Source organism: Pseudoliparis swirei, chromosome 6 (genome assembly GCF_029220125.1).
Source record: "Pseudoliparis swirei isolate HS2019 ecotype Mariana Trench chromosome 6, NWPU_hadal_v1, whole genome shotgun sequence".
NCBI lineage: Eukaryota > Metazoa > Chordata > Actinopteri > Perciformes > Liparidae > Pseudoliparis > Pseudoliparis swirei.
Genome location: NC_079393.1, coordinates 4,845,492 through 4,869,639, shown reverse-complemented (window position 1 = coordinate 4,869,639; position 24,148 = coordinate 4,845,492). Strand labels below are relative to the sequence as shown.

Here is a 24,148-nt window from a genome sequence, read left to right as displayed (position 1 = left end):
CACAAGTGAGCAAAACAATGTCGTATGCCAGAACTTTTATTAACAGTAGAAAACACGAATTGCCAGCTACCTAAATGGTGTATTTGACACGTAGAAATTCCAAATTTAATTATTTCAATTTCCAAACGTATTTATTTATTAAAAAGGCACATTACAAAAAAGAAGAATTCACAAGACCACTTGGTTAAAGGCACAGGACAGACCAAGTCATACAGGTTCTTCAATTGCGCACCTATTGTGTGGATGGAGCAGTTAGTCGGTAACGAGCGTTTCACTTTACACGCCAACGACAGGAGATATTCTCCATCCCTGTGAAATCCTTTTGGAGGAACGACTGCATGTCACGTGCAGCAGTTTAGAGGTTTTCCTTTGTCTGCTTAGGTTTACATTTTGATAAAAAAGAGGCACAAAATGGAGCAACAGCTGAATTACATCTTTGCAGAATACATTCTGAACTAGACAACCGCTTGTTTGTCCGATGCATTTCCTACAGTCATTCTCAGTAGAAGAAAAGAAAAAGACCCTCGTGAGGAATAGCAGTTAGATAATGAGAACTAAGAAAAAAAAAAAAAAAAACTTCAGTTTCAAACAAGTAAAACATTGGTGCAACCACAACCCACCACTACGTATCATTTTAAGTATTCCGTGAACACACAAGAATATATATATGATAAAAAAAAGGAAACAAAAAAGGGAAGAAAGAGCCAATGCATGACGATGGCAGTTCGGTAATTAAAGTAAACAAGACGCGATGGGAAGCAAACATTGCCGTCAATAAATCGCCCGTGGCTTTGTAAACAGGACTAGGTCGTCTTCAAAAAATAAGAAAAAAAATAAAAATGTTTAGCTTGTCTGTTCATACTAAATATAAAATAAATTACACAAATATATAAAAGATGCCCACCACCATGTACCACTGCTTACAACAGCAGGGTTAACGAGTCACCGGTTGTGTTGTTGTTGTTGTTGTTGTTGTGTCCACCATCAGTGACTAAATGTATTATCGTCCTTCGTCATGAGCAGCGTTGCATTTTCATTCAGCCCCATTCCTTCTTTGGCCATTTCTCTACAGACAACAAATATCATCAGGGCAAACTAAGTGAAGGCACGAGCTCTCAGGTAAACCCAGGCGGGTCATCCACACACACACACACACACACTCTCTCTCTCTGCTTCCCCTAAACGCCGGGTGCGAGCAGAGGGGTCGGCCTCCGTCCTAGTCGTTCTTCAGACTGTCTCTGTTCTTCAGGCCGTCTCCGTTGGCCTGCTCCGTCAGCTTGTCTCTGTTCTTCAGGCCGTCTCCGTTGGCCTGCTCCGTCAGCTTGTCTCTGTTCTTCAGGCCGTCTCCGTTGGCCTGCTCCGTCAGCTTGTCTCCGTTGGCCTGCTCCGTCAGCTTGTCTCTGTTCTTCAGGCCGTCTCCGTTGGCCTGCTCCGTCAGCTTGTCTCCGTTGGCCTGCTCCGTCAGCTTGTCTCCGTTGGCCTGCGCCGTCAGCTTGTCTCCGTTGGCCTGCTCCCGCAGCTTCTTCCTGCGCAGGTAGCCGCTGCGCTGCAGGCGGTTCATCCGGCCGCCGTAGAGGATGACGAGGTTGCACGGCACCAGCTTGGTGGTCAGCCAGCCCTGAGAGGAAAGAAGGAATGACATTTTAAATGTGTTAAAAAATAAAATAAAATAAAGGTGCACACGGTTACATGCAGATTAATTTGATAACTTTCAGGCTTTCATTCACATTAAAAATGCAAAAAACCTTTCAATATATCTTGAATAAAATGGCACTTTTTAACCCTTGTGTTGCCTTCGGGTCAATTTGACCCGATTCAATGTTTCACCCTCCTGTCGCCTTCAGGTCAATATGACCCCATTCAATGTTTAACCCTCCTGTTACCTTTATATTTACTAACATATTTTACCCTTGAGGTCAATATGACCCCAGCTATTAAAATCTCCAGAAAATTATTAGAATTAATATTGTTTTACAAGTTTAATTGTGAGGTACTTTATGTTTGTTTGTTGACTCCCGAAAGAACACCGACATTAAACATTGAATCGGGTCAAATTGACCCGAAGGCGACACAAGGGTTAAAGTAAATTATACCAATTGTTTATCTTTTAACAATGTTTTAGGTGCTATACAAGTGCACATTGTATTGTAAGTGCACAGGGTTCACATGCAGACAAATGGATTTCCAGGACTTTAGACCAAATTACCATAAACAAACACTTAAAATCTCATTGTATACATACAAAAAAGTGAGAAAATGTATATAAACTAGCCATGAGAATTGCAAAGCATACAGTAAATAATTTTAAAAAGACAAATGAATAAGACAATAGTTTGATAAAAGGAATAAACATTCATCTTTTCACTTGGTCACATGGTCAACGAACACAGACACTCTGGTGAGAAAGGCAAGGCAGCGCCTCTACCACCTCAGGCAGCTGAGGAAATTTAAAGTTTCCCAGAGGATCCTTCAGTCCTTCTACTCTGGAGCTGTAGAGAGCGTCCTGACAGGAAGCATCACAGCCTGGTTTGGCAACTGCTCCGCTCAGGACAGGAAGGCTCTGCAGAGAGTAGTGCGTTCGGCTGAACGCACTATTGGAACTACACTCCCCACCCTGCAGGACTTGTACACCAGGAGGTGCAGAACCAGAGCCGGCAGGATCATGAAGGATCCTCACCACCCCAACAACAGACTGTTTCAGCTGCTGCGGTCAGGCAGGCGCCTCCGTAGTCACGCTGCAAGAACAGAGAGACTGAGACGGAGTTTCTTTCCTCAGGCCATCAGGATTGTGAACTCCGACCTCACCAGGACCCCCATAGACCCACACAACTGCCCCTCTTAGGCACACACACACACACACACACACTGTAAATATTGTGTTGTTTTTTATTGTAAATAGTGTGTACTTGTTGCCCTTGCACATTCCTGCTGAGCATTGCCACTTTCATTTCACTGCACACCCTGTGTGTGTATGTGACAAATAAAACATCTTGAATCTTGAATCTTGAGGTGCGTTCACTTGCAGCGCGGAAAATGTGCGCTGCGAATGTGATGCCGGCTTATATTTTGAGCGTCATTCTTTTAAAAGCATATTCATCATTTAAAACTCAGCGTAAATGAACATGAATATAACATTTCCACGACTTTGGGATCCAATTTTCTTCAAGGACTTTTCCAGGCCAGGAAATAATAATTTACAAATTCCAGGTTTTCCATGAACGTACGAACCCTGTATGCAAGGTATCAAACGCTCCCATTTCCATTATTTTCCAGCATTATTAATGGTTTCCACATGCAAGACAAAATACAGCCTCGATGTACACCGACGCGTGTTGCAACTGAATAAACACTTCATTGAAATGCGGATTAAACCAACTATTAGAGCCAGATGAAGAGAAACATCGGCCTTTGACTTATTGCGTAATCCTGGAGGGGTACTTTGAGGTTTTTCCACTTCTTACCATGACGGCGTGGGGGAAGTAGCCATTGGTCTGGCCCTGCAGACCCACGGTGGAGAGCTCGGCTGCCACATAGCGCTCCGGGGTGGGCTTGTCCAGGGTGGGCTTCCTGATCCGGGTCATCTTAGTGGCCACGAAGAAGGGCAACACGCTCTGCAGCAAGAGAAAGGGAGCGGGAGGTTCATGTCATCTGGAGGCTCTGGGGGAGGGCCATCTACCACGCAAGATTATTCAATTTAAGAGATGTAATTAAATATATATAAATGTAATGTTTTTATAATTAAAACATGACAAAAAATTACGAAATAACCCTTGTCCGGCTACGATTCAAACCACTTCCGTGTTGGTCTTCCTTTAGGTTAGCATCAAGCTCTTGTTTACTCATTTAAATATCAGATCTACTTAGAAAAGTAATAATACATTTTATTTGGAGGTGCCTTTCACGTCACCTTACAATAAATTAACAGGATAAAAGATAAAAGATAGAACCATTAAAACAGAACATCAAATCACAAGTCATCAAATGCATCATGTTTTTATTTTGTGACTTGATGACTGGTTCTCAGGGTTTGCTGAGGTGAAACTGCGCTACACACTTCCGCCACAAGGTGGCACAAGAGTGCACCCCGACGAGCTGCTACAAACAGAACAAACACGCCTTGTGTGGAACATATTTTTCAGAAAACATGCAGCATTTATGTGTTCACGGCACTGCGCTTCAGGCCGAGAGCAACAAGTCGGATTCTGTAACTTCATCCGAGGGGAAAATTAAATTCGGGCTCATCGGATGAGCGCTTGTCAAAGGTTCCTGTAAAACAGCGGCACGATCTCTCAAAGTAAAAAAAACGTGAAACCGTGTTATTAAAGCGGTCCTCTCTCTCGTCCTCACAGGAGAGAACAACCTCAAACGCACCTGAATGATGATGCCCTGGCGCCTGTACTCCTCATGAAGGCCACGGGAGAAGAAATCCACAAAGGCCTGCGCATGGAAGGATGAAACGTTCCCGCGTCAGTCCGTTGGAAGAACGCCATTCAGCTTCCAGAGAGATCGTTTGCGAGCGACGGACAGGTCGACGCAGCGCTCACCTTTGTGGAGGAGTAGACGGTGAGCAGAGGGAGGGGGTACATGCCGCTGGCGGAGGAGATGTTCAGGACCACGCCTTTGGACCTGAGACACACAACCAGGTAGATTTAGGACAATGGCTTTGCTTTGTTGTCCGACATGCGACTCCAGTAGCATCACAGAGTCTTGAATGCCAACACATTTGATTTAAATCAACATCTGGAACCGTAAGTTGGATTGGAATTTTTGTCAGATGGAGAAAGCCTCATATTTCGACGCAACACACACCACAGGGCTTCCCCTCGCGATGAGCTGCACTGATCCCAGAACAGTGCCCTCCATTCTGTCCTTATTCATTTGATTTCTTCAAATCCCACAAACTTTGAAAAGGATTTTCCATGCCAGTGGGAATCCTGTATGTCTGCACACATTCACAAATACACACTAGAACTCTGTGTGTGTGTGTGTGTTGCCATGGCAGCCTGTTGCTGCAGTGATGTAGTAGAGTGACGCTGTGGAGTGACCAAAAGTGCCTGCGCCGCCGCTATTGGTGCAACGGGAGCGGCCAATCGGGTGGGAAGAGCACTTTGTGTGAATTGAAAAGCCTGTCAGTGTTGGGAACAAAGGAGGAGAGGAAGAGAGGGAGGAGAGAGAGGGAGGAGAGAGATGCAGTGATGGAAAGGGCTTGGTAAGGATTCCTCCCCCCCCCCCCACACAGTCAGATTAAAAAGAGACCCCTTTATAAAGTGCAACCTCCAAAAAAGCAGCTCTTTGGAAAACAACAAGGTTTGTTTAATTTTTTAGGTTTCTCCTCCTTCTCCTCCTTCTCCTCATCCTCCCCTCATTCACAACACTGATGTTTGACTGCAGTCGTGTCGGAAAAAAACCATGGACGCCTCCCATTGAACTCACCTCTCAACCATCCCGGGCAGCACCAGACGGGTCATCTGTCAACAACAACAACACAGGCCCAGTTAGCCGTCACAAAAAAACAATTAGAAGTCACGAAGGGGACTTGGAAATAGTGTTAATAAAAATTACAAAACAGAGCGAGAGAGAGAGAGAGAGTTGCGTGGGTGGCGAGTACAGACGGCGTTGGTGTAGTCCACAGTTGCTCTGGGAACAACTGAGACACTGCAGGTACCATGGTAGAAACAGAAGAGGACAAAGGAGGGAGAAAGTGAGGAAGAAAAGTGATGCGCATGGAAGAAAAAAAAAAAGAAAAAAACTTTGAATACACATTGGGGGCGAGATATAAACATGTGGTGGTCCAACCACGGGAATATTTCCTCCCCCGCAGGAGCTGAAGAATGCAGAGAAGAACTCACCTGGCACACCGAGGTGACGTTGACGTTGATCATGTTTGTGATGAACTGAAACCCAAAAAGAGCAGCGGCCATGATAAACAACCACGTAGAGGATTATGCATCATCGAGCAGACAAATAACCCCATCAAGTGGAGGGTGAGGCTAAAGATGAGACATTTTAGGTTGTTTTTTAGACTCTTAGCCAACTCTTGAAAATAAAGATTAAATGAGACTCACGTCGTCAAGTTGGGGGATTTGGAGGTAGTACTCGGGGTAGGGGTAGGACACGCCCACATTGTTGACTGTTGAGAAAGGAAAATATATATTTTACAGTGTTTTCACAAAGAGAACTGGTGCTGGAGAAATACAACCAGTTCCAGTTTCTACCACTAGGCGGCAGCAAAAGTCAACCAGATGGAAACAGGCATTTCACGCCACACCTAACCGGTAGAGAACAATTGGAATGATAAAAAAAAAGAAACAAAAAAAGAGGACAAAGAGTTCCTTCAGCATTAAAAAAAATAAAACAAAGTACATCTCAACTCTAAACGACACAAGCTTTGACATATTGATTTTTCTCCCCGCGAGTCGGTGCCACAACGGGGTTTTCTGAAAAGGAAAAAAAAAAATCTTTCGGACTTAGAAGGAACGCACGCCTCCGAATGTTTTTCACCGTCGGGCACAAAAGAGTATTCATCCGGCGTGTTCCGCAACAACCACGCCTCAAACCTCCGTCCACATTCCCAAACTTCAACCAGACAGAGAAGTCACCTCGACGTGTCACGAGACATAATGACTTCACTGTTCAGAGAGAACCAGGAAACGTCACCGCCTCGCACGTCAACAGCATCTTATACGAGGCGCCGTGTGATTCAACGCGGCTGATGCATGCTGGGAAGTTTGTCAAAAAAAAAAAAAAAAAAAAAAAGGCCAAGCTATGCACGGTGGTGTACGTCCCTCCAGCCTCATGTCCAATCTGTCACGCTTCTGACCACATGAAGCATCTCACCTCCTGCTGCAAGCACAAGGCACCAAATAACAAACTTTGTTTTTCATGGAGCGCTTCACACGGAACCCGACGACCCCGACGACCCCGCTTTATGTCGAGGGCGCTTCTAGTTTGGTGCAAGAAACTGGTGCGGTGCAGACGATTGTTTTAGATACGTCGACATGACACGGATTCATGTCTGAGGTGGGGGGTTGCCCTTACCAAGAACTCCAATCTCCAGACCCGTCAGGCCCGCCTCGATCTTGTCGTAGATGTCCGACCGGCCAAAGTCGACGGCGATGGTCTTGGTCTCCACTTTGTACTGGTCCTCTGGGGAAGGGATCACAGAAAGAAAAAAAAAAGGTTTACGATGACACCTCCGAGACCGAAGGAATTAAAAAGTTACATCGTGAGAAACAAACATGCATCCTTTTTATTACACCCCACCTCCCTCCTCCTCTTCCTCAACGCTGGATCCATTCAAATGAGTGGAGCGTGACACCAGTCGTCACTTTCAGAGCAGCACTGAAGAGGGCGCTGTGCACCCACAAACCAGCCGAGCGAGCTTCTCTCTCTCCCTCCCTCTCTGTTTGACGCGCCTGCTGCAGTCACAACGTATTGTCCCGAGACTCGCTCAGCCGACAGGCGGCCCGGGGAGTCAGAAGAGGAGAGTTCCTGGGATGTGCCTCGGCAAAGATTAGAGAGACACGATATTTTTTTAAAAAGGGGGTGAACCAGAGAGGTTTTTTTTTTAGGGGTTGGAAGTCTTTCAGGAAATCTATATCCAGTTTATTTTTAGTCACCACGGCCACAAAGGAGCAGACATCAAGTCTGAGGTCGCCACATTTGAGGAGTTATCAGGTAGGAGCAATCCAAAGACCGTCGAGAGAGGACGATGGAGCTGTAGGTGGGACGAGGGGGGGGGGGGGAGGCTGTCAGACTAATCGTGAGGGAGGAGTGCCAGAGTTTTGGCATCCCGTGACTACCCATCAGCCCCCTGGGTGGGAGACGTCAGAGACAGATGGGAAGAGAGGAGTCAGGGAGAGGGCACTTTTTGAATGGGTGGGGGGGGGCACACACACACACTCTTTGTTCAAATCTGGAGACGGACCCGACAGGAGGAGGACAATAACGCAGGTCTCCAACAGAGACCTCGGAGGAACAGGTGGTTTCTAAAAGACTCGACATCCAACCGGTTTGAGGAAGAATAATTAAATCTAAAATAGTCACAGCGCGTTACGTTAATTCAGCGCCACTTATTAAAAACGGAACAAAAAGAAAAAAAGGCAGAACTTAACACACGACTGATTATTTCTCCCATCGGGGGCCCCTTCATCCGTGCCTAGGAAACCCTGTACCCGACGGGGTGGGAGGTTGCACGTACGCGCCTCAGCCCACTCGCAGTGCTCCACACCTCAAACAGGATGCGGTGATGTTGTGGACACACACAAATACACACACTCTTACCAAGCGACCTGGCCACGTCCTCCAGCTTGTCCTGGGAGCGACTGATCAACATCACGGCGAAGCCTCGACGAGCCAGCTGGAAGGGAAACGACAACGTTGGTAACCGACGCTCGAGTTTGACCGTCGTCTCTTTGGTGAGGAGACAATATGGGATTTATGGGCACTGAAGTTCACATTTTTAGTCTCTTTTTCCAATATCTTAATTACTTGCACTGTGAAAAGGACATACAAGTTGACCGTTGCATTTTCCGTACACATATTTATATACATAGATACATTTATGTGCACGCATAGTCGTCGTGTTTATGCTTAGCTTTGTTCTACTTTGTCTATTTCTGTTCATGCAAGTTTAAAGCAACGGTCAAAAAAACCGCCACATCCTGGCGTCTAGACGGCCAATGAAGCCGATTCTGAACCCTCTCAAGTTTTAACTTTGCATTTCTAAACTTTCCAAGTGTGATTCAACTGTGGATGGCTGGGAATCTCCATTCATCTGCATGTGGGTGACCTCGGCCAACAGACTTCTTGAGGCCTTCGTCTCCCATTCTGACCAACTTTGATCTTTCTGAGCACGAAATCGGCCCGAGACTCGCCAAAGAATTTGCAAAGTCGCAGTTTTATCTTCATCAAAAAACAGTCTGACTCAACACGCTGGGTAAAATGGCGGCTCGCTCCACCGGAGCAAAGGCCCACGCCACGACACCGTCCAGCCAGCACGCCAGCATGGGCCAATCACGTCGCAGGGCGGCCCCTAATCTACGTGGGCTCGTTACGGCCGTACACGCTCTTGTTGAAGTGTGTGTGTGTTTCAAGGGTCCAGGAGCCTCACCTCCTCCGCATAGGATTTCCCGATTCCATCCGTGGCTCCCGTCACAACTGGAGAGAGAGAGAGAAGAGGGAAAAGGAGGTGAGAGGAGGTTCTCTTCATGACACACCCCGTGTAGCCGGGGTCTAGTCAACGGACGGTTCTCATGTTCCTCGAGATGGAACGCTTGGTTCTCGGCCCTCTGGAACCCATCAAGTGGCCCATCAATCCAACTCCGTCTCTTATTATCTTATAACAGTTGTGCACGTACATTATTGTTTTTCTCAAACGCACAGATATCCTCTTTGTTCGCAGCACGCCTTCATATCCGGTCTGACCGCTTCCAGGTGTCACCCTCACGTCTCAGACCGCGGCGGCGACGCAAGCCTCCAGAGCGGAGCGCGGCGTCCACACCCCGCCACGCGAGTCAGGGACGTCTCACAATCACGCCATTATCTTCTTCTTCTTCTTCACCACGGCGTCTCAAGGCGCACAAAAAGGGGGACGTCGATTTTGCAAATGACTCAATGCAGGATCATATAGATAGTTGTCAAAATCACAAAGATTGAAGTACAGAGATTGTACGGAGGCGGAGATAAGACGGGATAGATGGAGGCAGAACAAAGAGAGAGTCACGCACACCAGCGCCGCCTCACTGGGAGGGAAACCATGTTTAGAGACCTTTGTTCATCGTGGACTGGCACGGTTAAAATCTGGTGAATCTGCAGTTTAGATAAAAAGGTGGATGGGCGGGCGGGCTATTTTTAAACTCTGATGGAAGAGGGGGATGAAACGACAATTATATTTAGAAAAAAGGAAGGTGGTGAGGAGGGATACTCACACACACACAGTTGTGCATCATGAATATATCAGCCGGGCCTGATGAAAGATTAATAAGAGGTAGAGGACATTCTCTGGCACAGAGAGAGAGAGAGAGAGCGCAGGAAAAAAGACAAGATGAGAGGGGGAGAGGAGGAGTGATGACGCACATGGAGCGGCAGAGAAGAGGAGGGTGAAGTGGGGTAGGGAGGGAGACGAGGGGAGGAGGAGGGGGGTGAGGAGGGATCCTAGGGGCGGCTATAAATAGAACTGGAGCGAAGCAAGAGGAGAGCGAATGAGTGAAGGAGAAAGACAGAATAGAGATGGCGGCGGTGGTGAAGATGAGGGCGGGGGGGGGGGGGACAAGTTAGAGGGAGGGAGAGAGAGAAGAGGAGTGAGTGTAGCACAAAGTCAAAAAGGGAGCAGGATCCCTGGTTATTTTTACCCACCCCCCCCCTCGAGTTAAGAATGAATCGCTCCGTGACAGAAAAGCCTCAATGGGCCGTACCAAGTGGGGCTCTGGCTGCAGGTGGAGGAGGCCAACAGAGGCAGGGAGAGGGGCCATTCGCTGCAGAGTAAAATAGCTGAGGGAGGGATGGAGGGGGGGGGGAGACTACAACCACCTCTGCATTAAAAAATATATACATCTGCTTTTTGCCCAATGTAGCCTGCATAGTGAATGAGGCAACACACACACACACACTATATTACACATTGTGACTGATGCAAACTACATATTGCAGCAACTGTAGACATAAATGACAGTTCTGAGGGGAACGAGGACGACGTTCAGATTCTAAAGAGTCAACGACGGGCGTGCCGACCCGCCGGAGACACGATGTTCCGACACGCGAGACGCCGGCGGACTGAAGAGGCCTCCGGTACTTTCTAGGAGGAAGAAATGACAGAAGGAACAGACGGACCCATAAACGACAAGAAGAGCCACATTCCTGTCACATGGGACGCCAAATCAGCCCAAATGAAGAAAAAAGGCAGCTGGGAGTCACCGGCGAGAGAGAGAGAGAGAGAGCGAGAGCATTGGAACGCATTGAAATCCATCCTGCATGCTGGTATAGGGTCAAAGATTAAATTCGTAATCTATAATCTGGAAGATTCTAACGATAAAAGAGGAGACTTGAAACAGTCAAAGCTATTTAGGACACACTTTTACTCATTTTATCAGAAATTAGTTTTGGGTTTTTAATGTTTTTTGTTGTCGTTTGAGGCCAGATGGAAGCTCTGTCGAGGACGGTTTGTAAATAATTCGTCCATTTCACTTTTTAAATTGTGATTTTTCGCTTCGACGCGTCTCCACAAGCCCCAGACCCCCACGCTGTACTTATGAATGACTAGACTCCTCCCACTAATTATTGAACAGCACCATTTTCTCAATAAACTTAGTCTCTGGGGAGTGAGAGAGGTGTGTGTATGTGTGTTGATGCTGCTTCAGGCATCATTGGTGCAACGATAAAAAAGCCAAATATTCCAGATTGTCAGCCACGCCTGAAATCCAACAGAATTAAAATCGGATGCTAATTGTTCCGCCAAATAACTGGCAACCCTTCAAGCGTGACGTCAAAACGCCAGCGAGGGAAAAGGAAGTCGACTCTCTCCACTGTGACAGAAGCCAACAATCACAGCATCAGAGCTCCCAGCAGGCATGAATGCCCCTCACGTGAGCACCGCAACACACACACACACACACGTAATGCAAAAAAGAAAAAGAAAAAAAGGATCTACGCAAGCGAGCACGTGACCGACAGCGGCGCTCCTGACGCACGCCGACAACAAAGGGTTGCATGTGTGTGTTGACGGGGGCAACCGCGTACGAGTGTGATGTGTACAACGGAGAGAGAGAAAAGAGAGAGAAGATGGGGGGGGGGGGGGAAGGAGATTTTGGAAGAGGAAGAGCCGAGTGAGAGTCCATGAATGTATTCATGGAGGGGGGGGGGATTCATTCTCTCCATCCATCCCAACGCCTCACTGGTCCACCGTGCCGGTTCTGAAGCCACCTGACGGGGGCGCATTTGCGCCGCACATCACGTCCAGAGGTATTGACATCCCCCAGCCCGCCCGCCCTCCCTCCCTCCCTGCTCACTATTCCGAGGGTCTAAAAAAAGCAGCAGGAGGAGTAAAAATAGCAGCAGCGCGCCTGCACTGCCTCGCCTGGGAGCTGCCGCAGCACCTGAATACCAACAAGATCCTCCATCATCATCATCATCACCAAGACGACCAGGCTGCCGCTGCATCCTCAGGCCGCCACCTGAAGCCCAGATGAGCGCTGCAGGCCGAGAGAAAAAGAGAAAAAAATCATAATATATATATTTTGTAATCACTAAAGATGTGATGAGCAGTGGGGAAAAAATAAAATACCCACCAACACATGTGAAGAATGAATTAAATGAAGAATGAATTGCATGCATGAGAGAAGGCACGTGAGCAACTAAAAATACACAATAAAACAAGTATTTATAGATATCAAGATGCATTCAAGTTCCCTGGTTATTCCCTCATGATGAAGGTGTGTCCAATAAGTGAAATAAGCCACTGCGGTGAATTTAGTTGGAGAGAAAGCTGGTATGGCCCCAATATATATATATATATCTTTATTCAACTTCCTATGCAAAGAGAGACAGAGCTATAATGAGCCCCCTCCCCTTCCACTAAATCCCCCAATTAAGATTCTCGGTGAGGAGAGACTGCGGTCCTCGTTTGCCCCGTACGCTCTCCTGACGCGTTGTTATGTAATCTGTCGCACCCCAAACTCTCCTATCAGCGAGCAGCCCCTCCCACCCTGGAGAAAAATCAAGAAAAAAAGATGGGAGGGATGCAGCAGAGGATCCAAAGGCAACGATTCCCCCCCCCCCACACACACACCTCCAGCCGCCCACCTTCGACATTCACAAACGCACACGGGGTGCTTTAAATACCAGGAGGGGGGGGAATCTGCGCGATATAAAAAAGTAGAGAAAAATAAAGCTCGATGGGGAGGAGAGGGAGAAAAGGAGGAAGAGGGAGAGAGAGAACGTGCACTTCAAAGCTGCTCAAGATAGAAGCAGCAGCAGCTATATTTGGGCACGGAGCGAAAAATAGTCGTGTTGCATCTCACACACACACACTCTCATGCCTGGTTTTATTAATCAATAGTTTTTCATCAGTTACTTGGCGTGAGACTTTTTAAAGACGTAGCGCGTCGAGTTCAGTTTAAACTGAGCCGACAGCTGATTCACCCGATGAGTCCGTCCTCTGATTAAGGAAAGCACCTGCTGCAGTCTTTGGTGGGAAGTATGGACACACGGACACACACTACCTCAACAGTGCATGAATGAAAAGGCCATTTGTGAAAAAATCGATGCGAAGATCTTTTTAAAATGTAATTTACTCTTACCCAGTAACATATATACACATCTGAACAAAAGAAAACATGTATAAGAAAAAGGTACAAATGCTTAAAGTAGCCCTCGTGGTTGCAGAGATGCAGCCTTTTTAGTTTGGGTATGACATTTTCGGAGCAGAGGCCTAAAAAAAAGCTTGGTGCTTAGAGAGTTAAAAGTAGCTTGTCTTTAAAATACTTTTATCCAATTCATCAGGTGGATGATGCAATGATAGCCAGTGAACACACACACGCGTTTATGAGCTTATCGCCAAATCACATCAAAAACCAAACAGTTTGACCCAAAAAACAAAACTTAAAGGGGACATATTATGAAAATTCCCCTTTTTTTAGTGCTTCTATACATTAATTTGGGTATCTGGCATGTCTCCCAACACAAAAACGCTGGAAAAAAACAACTCACGTGGCTTGTTGTGGTTCCTCTATGTCAGAAACGATATGCTTGAGTGCGTCAAATGGGATCACCACCAACGTCTACGTAGATGTTGAAGCACGCCCATGTAGGGAGTCTGGCTACATGGCCTTGGACCGCCCCCCACCGACACTCGACCCACCCAGTTTAAAGACGGGTCGGTGACCTTAGCCAATGTACAAACAAACTAAAAAGGTAGAAGTGACATTCAGAAACGTCCTGTTGAGCCCTAACTTCTCAAACTTGTTTGGGAGCCTCTTCTTGTTCAGGGTCTCTGGTTCAAAGCGAGATGGTTGCACGACGCTATCTTCATCTGCAGTAGCCATATTTCTACAAAGGTAATGGCTAGCTGGGCAGGCAGCAGCTAGGCGAGCGCATCTCGTGGGGGAGGGGGGAGGGGGGAGGGGAGAGCTGGCTCATTAGCATTTAAAGGAACAGGCACTCACAACAGGTTAATCTGTGGAGAGGTGTTTTTGACAGGGTAAAAAGTAGAGATGCACCGATCAGGTTTTTGGTGCCGATCACCGATCACTGAAATCAGTATCTGCCGATCCGATAAAACCGATCACGGTGTCGATTGAAGCATTCTATTTATTGTGTAGCATTATTGCCTAGGACTATGAGGAAATACATATATAAAGCACCTCAAACATTAAAGAAATTACCGATTTCTTTAAACATTAAGGACTTTTACTTTAAAAAATGTCCTAATTGATACATTAAAATTGTTTGTTTTCTATTGTAGGGGATTTCAGATATGTATGGAACACATCTGCATTATTCATTTCCTGGAACTCTTGGGGAAATCTATTTACAGGACTTTTCTTAACATACAAAAGTCTGACTTATTTTTATAAACTCTTCCTTGGTACAGTAAAAATGTTTTAATGTTAGCATCATTTAAGCTAAATCTCAGAAACGATCTATAAAGATACAAAATCAGTTCATTGTTTACTTTTATATGTTAGTGTTTGATTTGTCGACATCTTATTTTGAAAAACGGATGTTGTTTCACGTGGTTCTTTCCGCTAACTTTGCAAAACCGGATGTTGTCACTTAAATCCTTCCGCTAACGTTATCAAAACCCTCCACGCTCCCGATCGAATGTGTTTACTGTGAGCATCAGTCTATAGGGGCTCAGACATGTGAGAGTCGGCTGAGTCGACCCAGAGATTCAACTCGGGGGACGGGGACGCCGCTCGGTGGTGAGGATCCCCTCGTGGACCTCTCACTCTGCGGCCCTCGCCAGGCGCATCGTCTCCGTTGCGGTGCGCGGCGATTGAAACGTCTGATAGTTCTCGCAGATGTTACGTCATCTGATCGGCCGTTTTGAGAACGCCGATCAAAACCGATAATATCGGCCGATATGGATCGGCGCCGATCAGATCGGTGCATCCCTAGTAAAAAGGGTGCCGTTTGAAATGATTCTTACAGTATTTTGACCAAAATATGTTACAAACATTTCATTAAGACCCCAAGGAACCATATCAACTTGTGGAAAAATGGGCATACGATGGGTCCTTTAAGATCAAAACCCGGTCCTAAACTTCCTAACTCGTCTCACGTGAGCAGCTCGCCGTGGACGTTCCCACAGGCGGCGGCCGTGGCCTCGACGAAGGCGACGCAACGGCTTCCATGGGAACGCGCCTCAGTGCATTCCTGTGGGGGATGAGGCGAGCCGTCCTCCCGGTGGCGTTTCACCGAACGGCCTCGGGCGCGTCGGCCTGAAGCCGGCCCAACAAAAGGCTCCAACAAACCACCGATTCCAAATATGCCAGCGCTCCGATATCGCGCACCTGGAGAACGAGACCGAGCAGCTTTTTCGCGATGGCACTCGATGCCTTTGTTATTCCGGGGCGTGAGCGGAATGCGGTCGAGCGAACTGGGGTGAAGTTCAACGGCGTCGCGATACAAGACGGCCGGCGTGGGAATAAGGCTCAGATTACTCAATACCAGTTTACTGGTCACTCAGAACGACCTTCAGGGAGGAAGTCATCATCGTCACAGCGGAGACGATGAGGCAACTTTTTAGTTTTAGACTCATTTTGGTAATCAATAAATTATGCACCATATTCTTATTTTAGCCTCTCAAACACAGCATGTTCTGCCTTTCTTTGTCTTATTTGACAGTAAGCCTAATTATCTTCGTTTTTACACAAGTTCAAGACACCAAGAACTTTCTTTTGGGCATTTTCGATTTAAATAGAAACGGCCGATGAATAAATTAGGAAAAAGACCATGTCACAAATAATGTGTTCATGACAAGTTGCTACGGATCAAGACGGTACATCTAGAAACCGTTGTCTCTGGAGTCAGCAAAAACAGAATAATAAGATAAAATATTTAAATGTGAAGCTGCAGCATTAATACTTAGACACAATTGCATAAAGACATCATTGCTCATTGAATTTAAGTATTTAAGTTATAGAAGATGTAGCCTGAAAGATACAGAGGAGCACATGTATACTGGATGGGAGGGGGGGGGGGGGGGGGTTAGAAGAGCTTGAATATGAGGGCGATGCAGGGGATTTTTTTTACCCAGCATCCCTCGCTCCAGCACGTGTCACAGAGTGTGTTCATCACATGAGCAGCAGTGTTCTCTCTCTCGCCCACACACCCTCCCCCTCCCTCTCTCTCACAGAGCACGAGGGGGAAGCACATTCACAAGGATGAGCACGTGGAGACCCCGCCTCGGTGGCAACGGGAATACATTTCATTCACATGTGCATTCCCCGTATACATGAATGAAGCCGAAGGCCGATTCATAAAATGCAGCCCGGCTTTATTCTCATGATCATTTTTAAAAAGGCGGCTCTGCGACGCCTGCAGTTTGGATTCATAAACTATTATGAAAACACCCCAACGTTCATTCCTGGAGCTGAATTAAATGCAAAATACAAGCGCTGACCCAAGTCTGTCACTTTGGTACCGAACCGATGAATGGGTGCATCCTTCTTACATAATGGGACCAATACACTGTGTGTGTGTGTGTGTGTGTGGGGAGGGGGGGGGGGGGGGGGACTACACAGAGTATTCCAGCTGCACCACTGGAAATAAAAGCACACATATTGAACACTGAATCACTTTTTTTTTTTTTTAATACCCTGAAAAAAAATTATATATATATATATCTTAACATGCAGGAATCTTCCATTCCTCTGATGCACCTGTTGGTCTTCCTCTAAATCTGCTCATAAATTAATGTGCTTAAGAACTGACATTCCCCCACTCAAGGTTATACTTAAAAAACACAAAAAGAACTGAACTAGCGACAATGATTGGGCTGACAGGGTGTGTGTGTGTGTGTGTGTGTGTGTGTGTGTGCACAGTGAGAGAGGAGAGAGGATGGGGAAACCGGCTTCCATCCTGCTGCAGTACCCCTGCTCTGCCACTAGGAGTCTCCACTGAGGGGAAGACCAGCAGAGGAACTCCAGAGACATCCCTGCTCCCTCTGCTCCGAGAAAACAAATGTTGTAACTCTCTCTGGCCCAACATGCTGCCCAGGTAAACTTGACCTCAGTCACCTGCAACCCAAACCCGTCTGAGCAGGAAATACCGGTTGCGTCCTGCGTTGCGACCGCAGCCATGTGCACATGGAAAAGCACGTGTGGAAAGGATTAGAGAACCAGACGTGGGAAAGGTTAACAAAGAATTCATGTGGGTGAAACGTGATTATTTAAGGGGGGATAACTTGCTCGACTCGCCAAATATGTTCCTCTTTCATCATCACATGACGTCAATAATGTGAAGATATTAAACAAGTGGCATTTTAATCAGTCCAACCACAAGTTATTAAAGTATTTGTTTAAAATGAGTGTTTATGTGGAGCTAAATAATATATCACATGAAACAGGATTCCTTTACATCCATGTCCTTTAAAACTGTCATTTAAAAACAGAATTTCTTTAAAACTATGTGATGATTTCTTTTAATATTCAATAAGGTTTTCCTACACAAAACACTTGACATCAGTGAACATGTTCACTGCCATGTGGAGACGAGAGCATGATAAAAAAAAAAATGCTTTCACAAGATATATGAAGAATCAAAAGAAAATCGAACTTTATTTTACAGCTTTAGGGCCGTATTATCTCTTTACACGTTTGCTTTAGGACAATTGTGCCTCATTATATAGAGAGATGAGATTTTTCTTCATTTTTTAAATGTAGAACACATGGCTGTGTGTCATAAGTGCCATTAAAAAAAGGTGAATTTAAGAAATTGTGTAAAAATCGAGAAAATGACCCAGAGGGCTTAAAACAGAATTCCTTTAAAAATGACTATTTCATTTAATATTCAAAAAGATAGAGATTATTCATTTATATATATAGAGATGTGTGTATATATATATATATATATATATATATAGAGAGATGTGTGTATATATATATATATATAGATTTATAACAGCTGAGTGTTTGTCAAGGCTCAGGAAACCCTTGCAGGTGTTTCGAGTTAATTAGACAATTCAAGTGATTTGTTTAGAGATGTGTATATATATATAGAGAGAGATGCGTGTGTATATATATATATAGAGAGATGTGTGTGTATATATGTATAGAGAGAGATGTGTATATATATATATATATAGAGATGTGTGTATATATATATATATATATATATAGAGGTGTGTATATATATACAGAGAGAGAGATGTGTATATTAGGGCTGTCAATCGATTTAAAAAAAAAAACTAATTAATCGCACATTTTGAAATTCATTAATCGATCGTTTTTTTCCGCTAAATGTTGACAAACAAACGGATTGACAAATCACGGTGAAGGTTTCGTGTGTCGCGTTCTTTCTGCGCCGCGTCACCCGACACGTCGCCCCTTCGTTCCTCTGTGTATCAGAGGGGGAGACGGGAGGAAGGAGGCGCAGGAGGAAACCCGACTGATTCATCCATGAGTTAAACTGATTTCTGCTCCTTATTTTCGCGGAGAAATAATTGTTTTAAAAACAGAGTTAAACCGTACTGCCGCGGTTTGACACTCGGTTTGAGTGTAAAAACTTCAACGAACACCGGAAGTAAACAAAGTTGCGTTAAAATATTTTAGTGCGTTAACGCGGCCAAATTAATCTCATAGATTAACGCGTTAACGCTGACAGCCCTAGTGTATATATATAGAGAGATGTGTGTGTATATATATATATATATATAGAGATGTGTGTGTATATATATATTAGGGCTGTCAGCGTTAACGCGTTAATCTATGCGATTAATTTAGCTGCGTTAACGCACTAAAATATTTTAACGCAACTTTGTTTACTTCCGGTGTTCGTTTAAGTTTTTGCACTCCTCTGAATTTCAAACCGCGGCAGTACGGTTTAACACTGTTTCCGTTTTTAAAACAATTATTTATCCGCGAAAATACAGAGCAGAAATCAGTTTAACTCGTGGATGAATCAGTCGGGTTTCCTCCCGTCTCCCCCTCTGATACACAGAGGAACGACGTGTCGGGTGACGCGGCGCGGAAAGAACTCGTCACACGAAACCTTCAACGTGATTTGTCAATCCGTTTGTTTGTCAACATTTAGCGAAAAAAACAACCAATGAACACTCAGTAAATCACAAGGACCTCCCACCTCACAGGTGAGGCTCATTAGCAACCTGTCAGTCAGAGAGCAGAGAACACGGCCCGAGGACAATGAGCCTCATTGTATAGTGAGCTGAGATTGTTCTGGAATGTTTGATGTATAACACGTGGGTATGTGTCATATGCAAAAGACTTTAAAAGGTGAATTTACATTTTTTTGTAAAATCGAGAAAATGCCCCCAGCCTCCAGAGGGTGAACGTGACATATGTGAATAACAAGGCCACTGGTTCTGCTGTTCAATGTTAAAGATGACAGGACCAATGGGGTCTCAATATACTTCTTTTTTTTTACTAATCTGGATGTTTCACTGAAGAAACAATTTATCATCCACAATATTAAATCCCTCGCTGGCACTTTATAGGTAGGAGCCTCTTTGAAAACACAGCTCTGTGTGAAGTTGTGTCTTTAAAAAGAAGAAGAAAACAACTTTTAATCGCGATTAATGAATTTCAAAATGTGCGATTAATTAGTTAATTTTTTTTAATCGATTGACAGCCCTAATATATATATATAGAGAGAGATGTGTGTATATATATATATATATATATATATAGAGAGATGTGTGTCTATATATTGAGAGATGTGTGTGTATATATAGTTTGAACATTAACTGCCATGTGGAGACGCAAGGCCATGAACAACAAATTAAAAAGAGTTATTGTGCAACTGCACAGCCAGAAATACAAAAGGGATGAAACAGACGTTAAAGCCTGAAACTCTTGCCAACTGGTGCAGTTTCGCTTCTACACCCTTATTGTTGCTCGCAGGGCATTAAAATAAAGAACACCGGCACCACTCGAGGTCACTCGACTTGTTGCAACAGGCGCCTCGTGTCTCCGCGTGAAGAGGTGGAGGTGGAGAGAGACGGCGTGGCACCACTCGATGACGAGCTTTAGAAAGAAAATCACACCACCGCCTGAACGGGCCGGACCTGCACATCTGGTACAACCAGCCCAGGACACCTCACCCTCCTCCTCCTCACGTTCTGCAACCATTGGCATGTCAGACATGGTGGTAACAACTGGTTTCAGGGCGTGGCAATGCAAAGTTTACTTGCATAAGGGAAAGGGGGGGGGGGAGACAAGAATGCAATTGATGCTTGGGAAAAGTTAATCGTGCTCATTTGACTATTTGCTGTCCTCTGAGATTCAGACTAATTATAGTTAATGCAAAGTTAGAGCCACAGTTCACCTGACACGATACTGGTGGTTGGGAGGTGGAGAGAGGAGGAGGAGACAAGGAGGGATGTGCATACCTGCAAACTCATGAGGGGTGAAAAAGTGACAACGGGGGGGGGGTGCAGGTGATTTTTTTTTTTTTGTCACCACACCACATCCACGTTGTTTGAAGCCTCAAAGCTTTTAGAACCACAACTACAGTCATTTTATTGTTCTGACCACAAATCTAAATAATGATAATAAACAGTTTAAGAACAAAAGGTTCTCCGCTCTGACTCAGCCCTATAATGATAGTAATAACAAATATACATTGTCATTATATATAATATGGTTAAAGTCATTCATGAACCAACTTCCTTTTTGTTGCCTGAACAGTCCTCATGGACTTCTCCCTGAATCTGTTCTGTCTCTACCTGTTTGTCACGATACTCATATTATAACTTCTATACATATTACATACCTGCCATAAATATCATGATACCCGATACCAGAATTCAATACACCATACAAACAATATGGTACCATAATTACGAGACTGGTATATTTATCTATAATACCAACTTTTTCAACACTTAACAAATGACAGTAATATTAGTATTAATACAGCCAGATATGAATGAAACTACATGGTTCCATCAGAGCATTGATGATACACTATGAGGCCGTTAGTCTCTGACCAGATGATCCACAGTTCATCAGGATGAGCAGCTGGAGAGTTACAGAACTTTACAGACTGAAACATTTCACTTCTGGCATCTTTTTATTTTTAAGCCGAAGTCTCTAAAGCTGCGCCACTTCTCTCGCTGTGAGCTGCGCAGCGCAGTGTGCGCAGACAGCTCGACACGGAGCAGCGCGTGCGCTCTGATCGCTCTCTTAATGAAGTATTGATACTAAAAATATGCTAAATCACATCGTGTTTAACGTACGGGTACTTTGTTAGCATCGCTACACCGTGCAGCGTGACAGGAGTAGATGTAGCGGCTAACATTCAAGCTAACCTGAACCCCCAAACGCTGTGGACATCTGAACGCTGATTGGCCGAGACGCGACACGTCCCATCAAAGATGTTTTATTGCGAAGAGCACCACTTCACACTTTTCTCCGCGTCTCACTGCAATCTCAACGGCAGCGGGCCAGGTGACCCCCCCCCCAAAAACAAAAACTCTTCGGATCTCCACGATTCACGTGGATGACCTATTTTGAGTTCAAAACGGTGAATTTCACCGAAAGGTGACAAGTTTGCAGGTATGGATGTGTGTGTGTGGGGTGGGGGGGGGATTACAATTTCTATGACCAATGGATGACGAAGCGAGGAACGAGTCCATGACTCATCGGTGTGCTCCGGTATGCCTCCGCGTATTTCAGCAGAGTCACAAAAGAAACGCACATGAGTCATTCCTGAAGGCAGCTATACCTTTGCAGCATGGCTGCCCCACCCCCCCCCTTATGGCGCACAGGGGGGCATCAATTAAACGCACATCCCAACCCCCCCCAAAAAAGGACGATTTGGAGGCAAAGTGCGTCACGGTGCCGCTAAAGAGTTATTAAAAGCATCCACAGCATCCGGGTCTCTTGGTTTTTGGGGTGTTCCGAGGGACAGCGTCAACCCAAGGGGAGCGCGTGGGCAAGAGTGCGCAGCAAGGAGTCGACGCAGCGTGTCGCCTTCAGATATGTGGCAGGAGAAAGTGGGTCACGGCGGTTCCTACGAGACCAGAACCAGAACCAGCCAACACACTCACCGTCCCACTGAGCCCCATCGGGTTTAACAAGTACATTTAGAGTGAATTCCAACTTTTTTTAAATGAGTTTTAAATATTTAACGTAACGCCACACGGTATGGGACAAGAACCCCGACGACTCAATTGACCAAACACCGCCTGATCATAAAATATACAAAGTGAGAAAGCAAAAAAGTGTCACATTGTTGACACACAACGAGACATGTTTTAAAGAAGTCAAAACAAGATGGACATGATATGGATATAGGTCACGTTTTAAGTGGACATACGAGTTTGGAGGGGGGGGGGGGAGAGAGAGAGAGAGAGAGTGAGTGAGTGAGTGAGAGAGAGCTCACATAACACAGCTCTCTAAAAAGTGCGCATAGCCTGCGCAATTTGCCTCCTGGCTCAACAATGTGAGGCATTCCCCCCCCCCCACACCCCTCAAAATGTGGGTGAAAACGCAGCCTGGACCCCTCACAGCAGACGGTGCTGTGATTGACGCGGGAGGAGAAGAGAAAAAAAACCACTTGAGCTAATAAGGAGCATTATCTGGCAAGTCAATCAGCTGCTTTACCTGCGCGTGTTACGCAACATCAGCCTCCCCTTGAATTAAACCAAACACACACACACACACAAAGAGAAAAGAAACGCACCAGAATGAAAGCGTGAAGCTCTTCCTTTGAGCCAAAGTGAAGTTTGAGCTTCAACTTTAAACTCAAATCGGGTGTCCACCTGCCTCAGTGAGAGCAGCCTTCTTCGTGACCAAGGTTTGTTTTTTACACCCAAAAAAAACAAAAACTCACCTGCCCACTTGCCCTGCAGCTTCGGGGAGAGCAGCTGGCCGTTGCCCAGGACCCAGATCCTGAAGCCGGAGAGCAGCCTGTAGAGCAGCCACAGCGACAGCGAGGCCACGGTGAGCGCGCCGACCCAGAAGAGAGGCGCCTCGGCCCCGCGCAGCGTCTCCTCAACGCACATCCAGCTCATGGCGACTCGGCGTGACTGTGTGCGCGCGCGCGTGTGCGAGTGAGTGAGAACGAGCGAAAGAGAGAGAGACCTCAATTTTAGGCAACGTGCTTCTAATTTCCAAGTCACAACGTGAGAGAGAGAGTCCCTTTATAGGAGGTTGTAGCATCACACACACACACACACCTCCAACTACCCCCCCCCCCCCACACCCTGGTCTAGCCTGATTTAAAGTGCACCGCCCACCCCCCCTGACTGCGCCCCGCCCTCCTCGGCTTCTCATTGGCTGCTCTCGACGTGCCTCGGCGGGTCCTCCCCGCCGATTGGAGGCTTTCGCGTGTCAATCATCTCCCATTCATTCTATTTTTCTCTATGGAAGCAAGGGGGCGGGTCTTCAGCGAGACCGGGGCGAGCAGCGATTGGGTGAACGCTCCGGCAGCTCCCTTTCGGAGGCTGTGATTGGCTCTCGCTGGAGCAGGTTTGTCGGTTTCAGTCAGGATTATGAAACCCTCGGAACCCACGCTTTCGGGAGAGAGAGAGAGAGAGAAAAACTGCCCGCACCACTTTATGAATGAAAGAATGCTCTCATTGGCGCAACGTGTGCTGGTTGTCCCGCCCCTCACAGGGCGCTGGGAGGCTGCTCATTGGCTGAAGAGGTACCAGTCTGTGAGGTCAGCTCTGCTCCCACCTAGGCATGAGTCACTCCTCTATTTTAGGGATTCCGGCTGCATCATACTGCTGATAACCACCAAAAATAAATAAATAAATGTGGAAACCGGTCTCAGCTCACATATTGCGCAACATATTGGTAAAAAAACTACAATCCCCAGCCCAACTTTCACTTATATTTTTTTAAGACTCGCGAGATTATACCTCCCTCCCCCAGCAAATTCCCCATCCATAGGGGAGATGAGACATTGTGTGAGTGTGTGTGTGTGTGTGTGTGTGTGTTACATAAACACTGAGACAGGCATG

General features: G+C 45.9%; 1 protein-coding gene across 1 annotated transcript; it reads right to left on the bottom strand.

Moving 5' to 3' along the window:
- Positions 1-20: 20 nt before the first annotated feature.
- Positions 21-23,306, bottom strand: hsd17b12a (hydroxysteroid (17-beta) dehydrogenase 12a). Its single transcript, XM_056417597.1, has 11 exons — positions 23,014-23,306; positions 9,113-9,159; positions 8,284-8,359; positions 7,039-7,146; positions 6,066-6,130; positions 5,850-5,894; positions 5,434-5,468; positions 4,545-4,626; positions 4,372-4,437; positions 3,462-3,611; positions 21-1,618 (listed from the first exon to the last, which is right to left on the bottom strand). The coding sequence occupies exons 1-11, from the start codon at positions 23,192-23,194 to the stop codon at positions 1,217-1,219; spliced, it is 1,257 nt and encodes a 418-aa protein (XP_056273572.1). The 5' UTR covers positions 23,195-23,306; the 3' UTR covers positions 21-1,216.
- Positions 23,307-24,148: the final 842 nt, after the last annotated feature.

Bases quoted from the DNA above. Each gene is read 5' to 3' on its own strand.
- hsd17b12a (XM_056417597.1), bottom strand. From the start codon at position 23,194: ATGAGCTGGATGTGCGTTGAGGAGACGCTGCGCGGGGCCGAGGCGCCT. The intron at 5,469-5,849 runs GTGAGTTCTTCT...TGTTGTTGACAG, and splicing joins ACGTCACCTCGGTGTGCCAG to ATGACCCGTCTGGTGCTGCC. The intron at 4,438-4,544 runs GTGAGCGCTGCG...TTCCATGCGCAG, and splicing joins CCGTCTACTCCTCCACAAAG to GCCTTTGTGGATTTCTTCTC.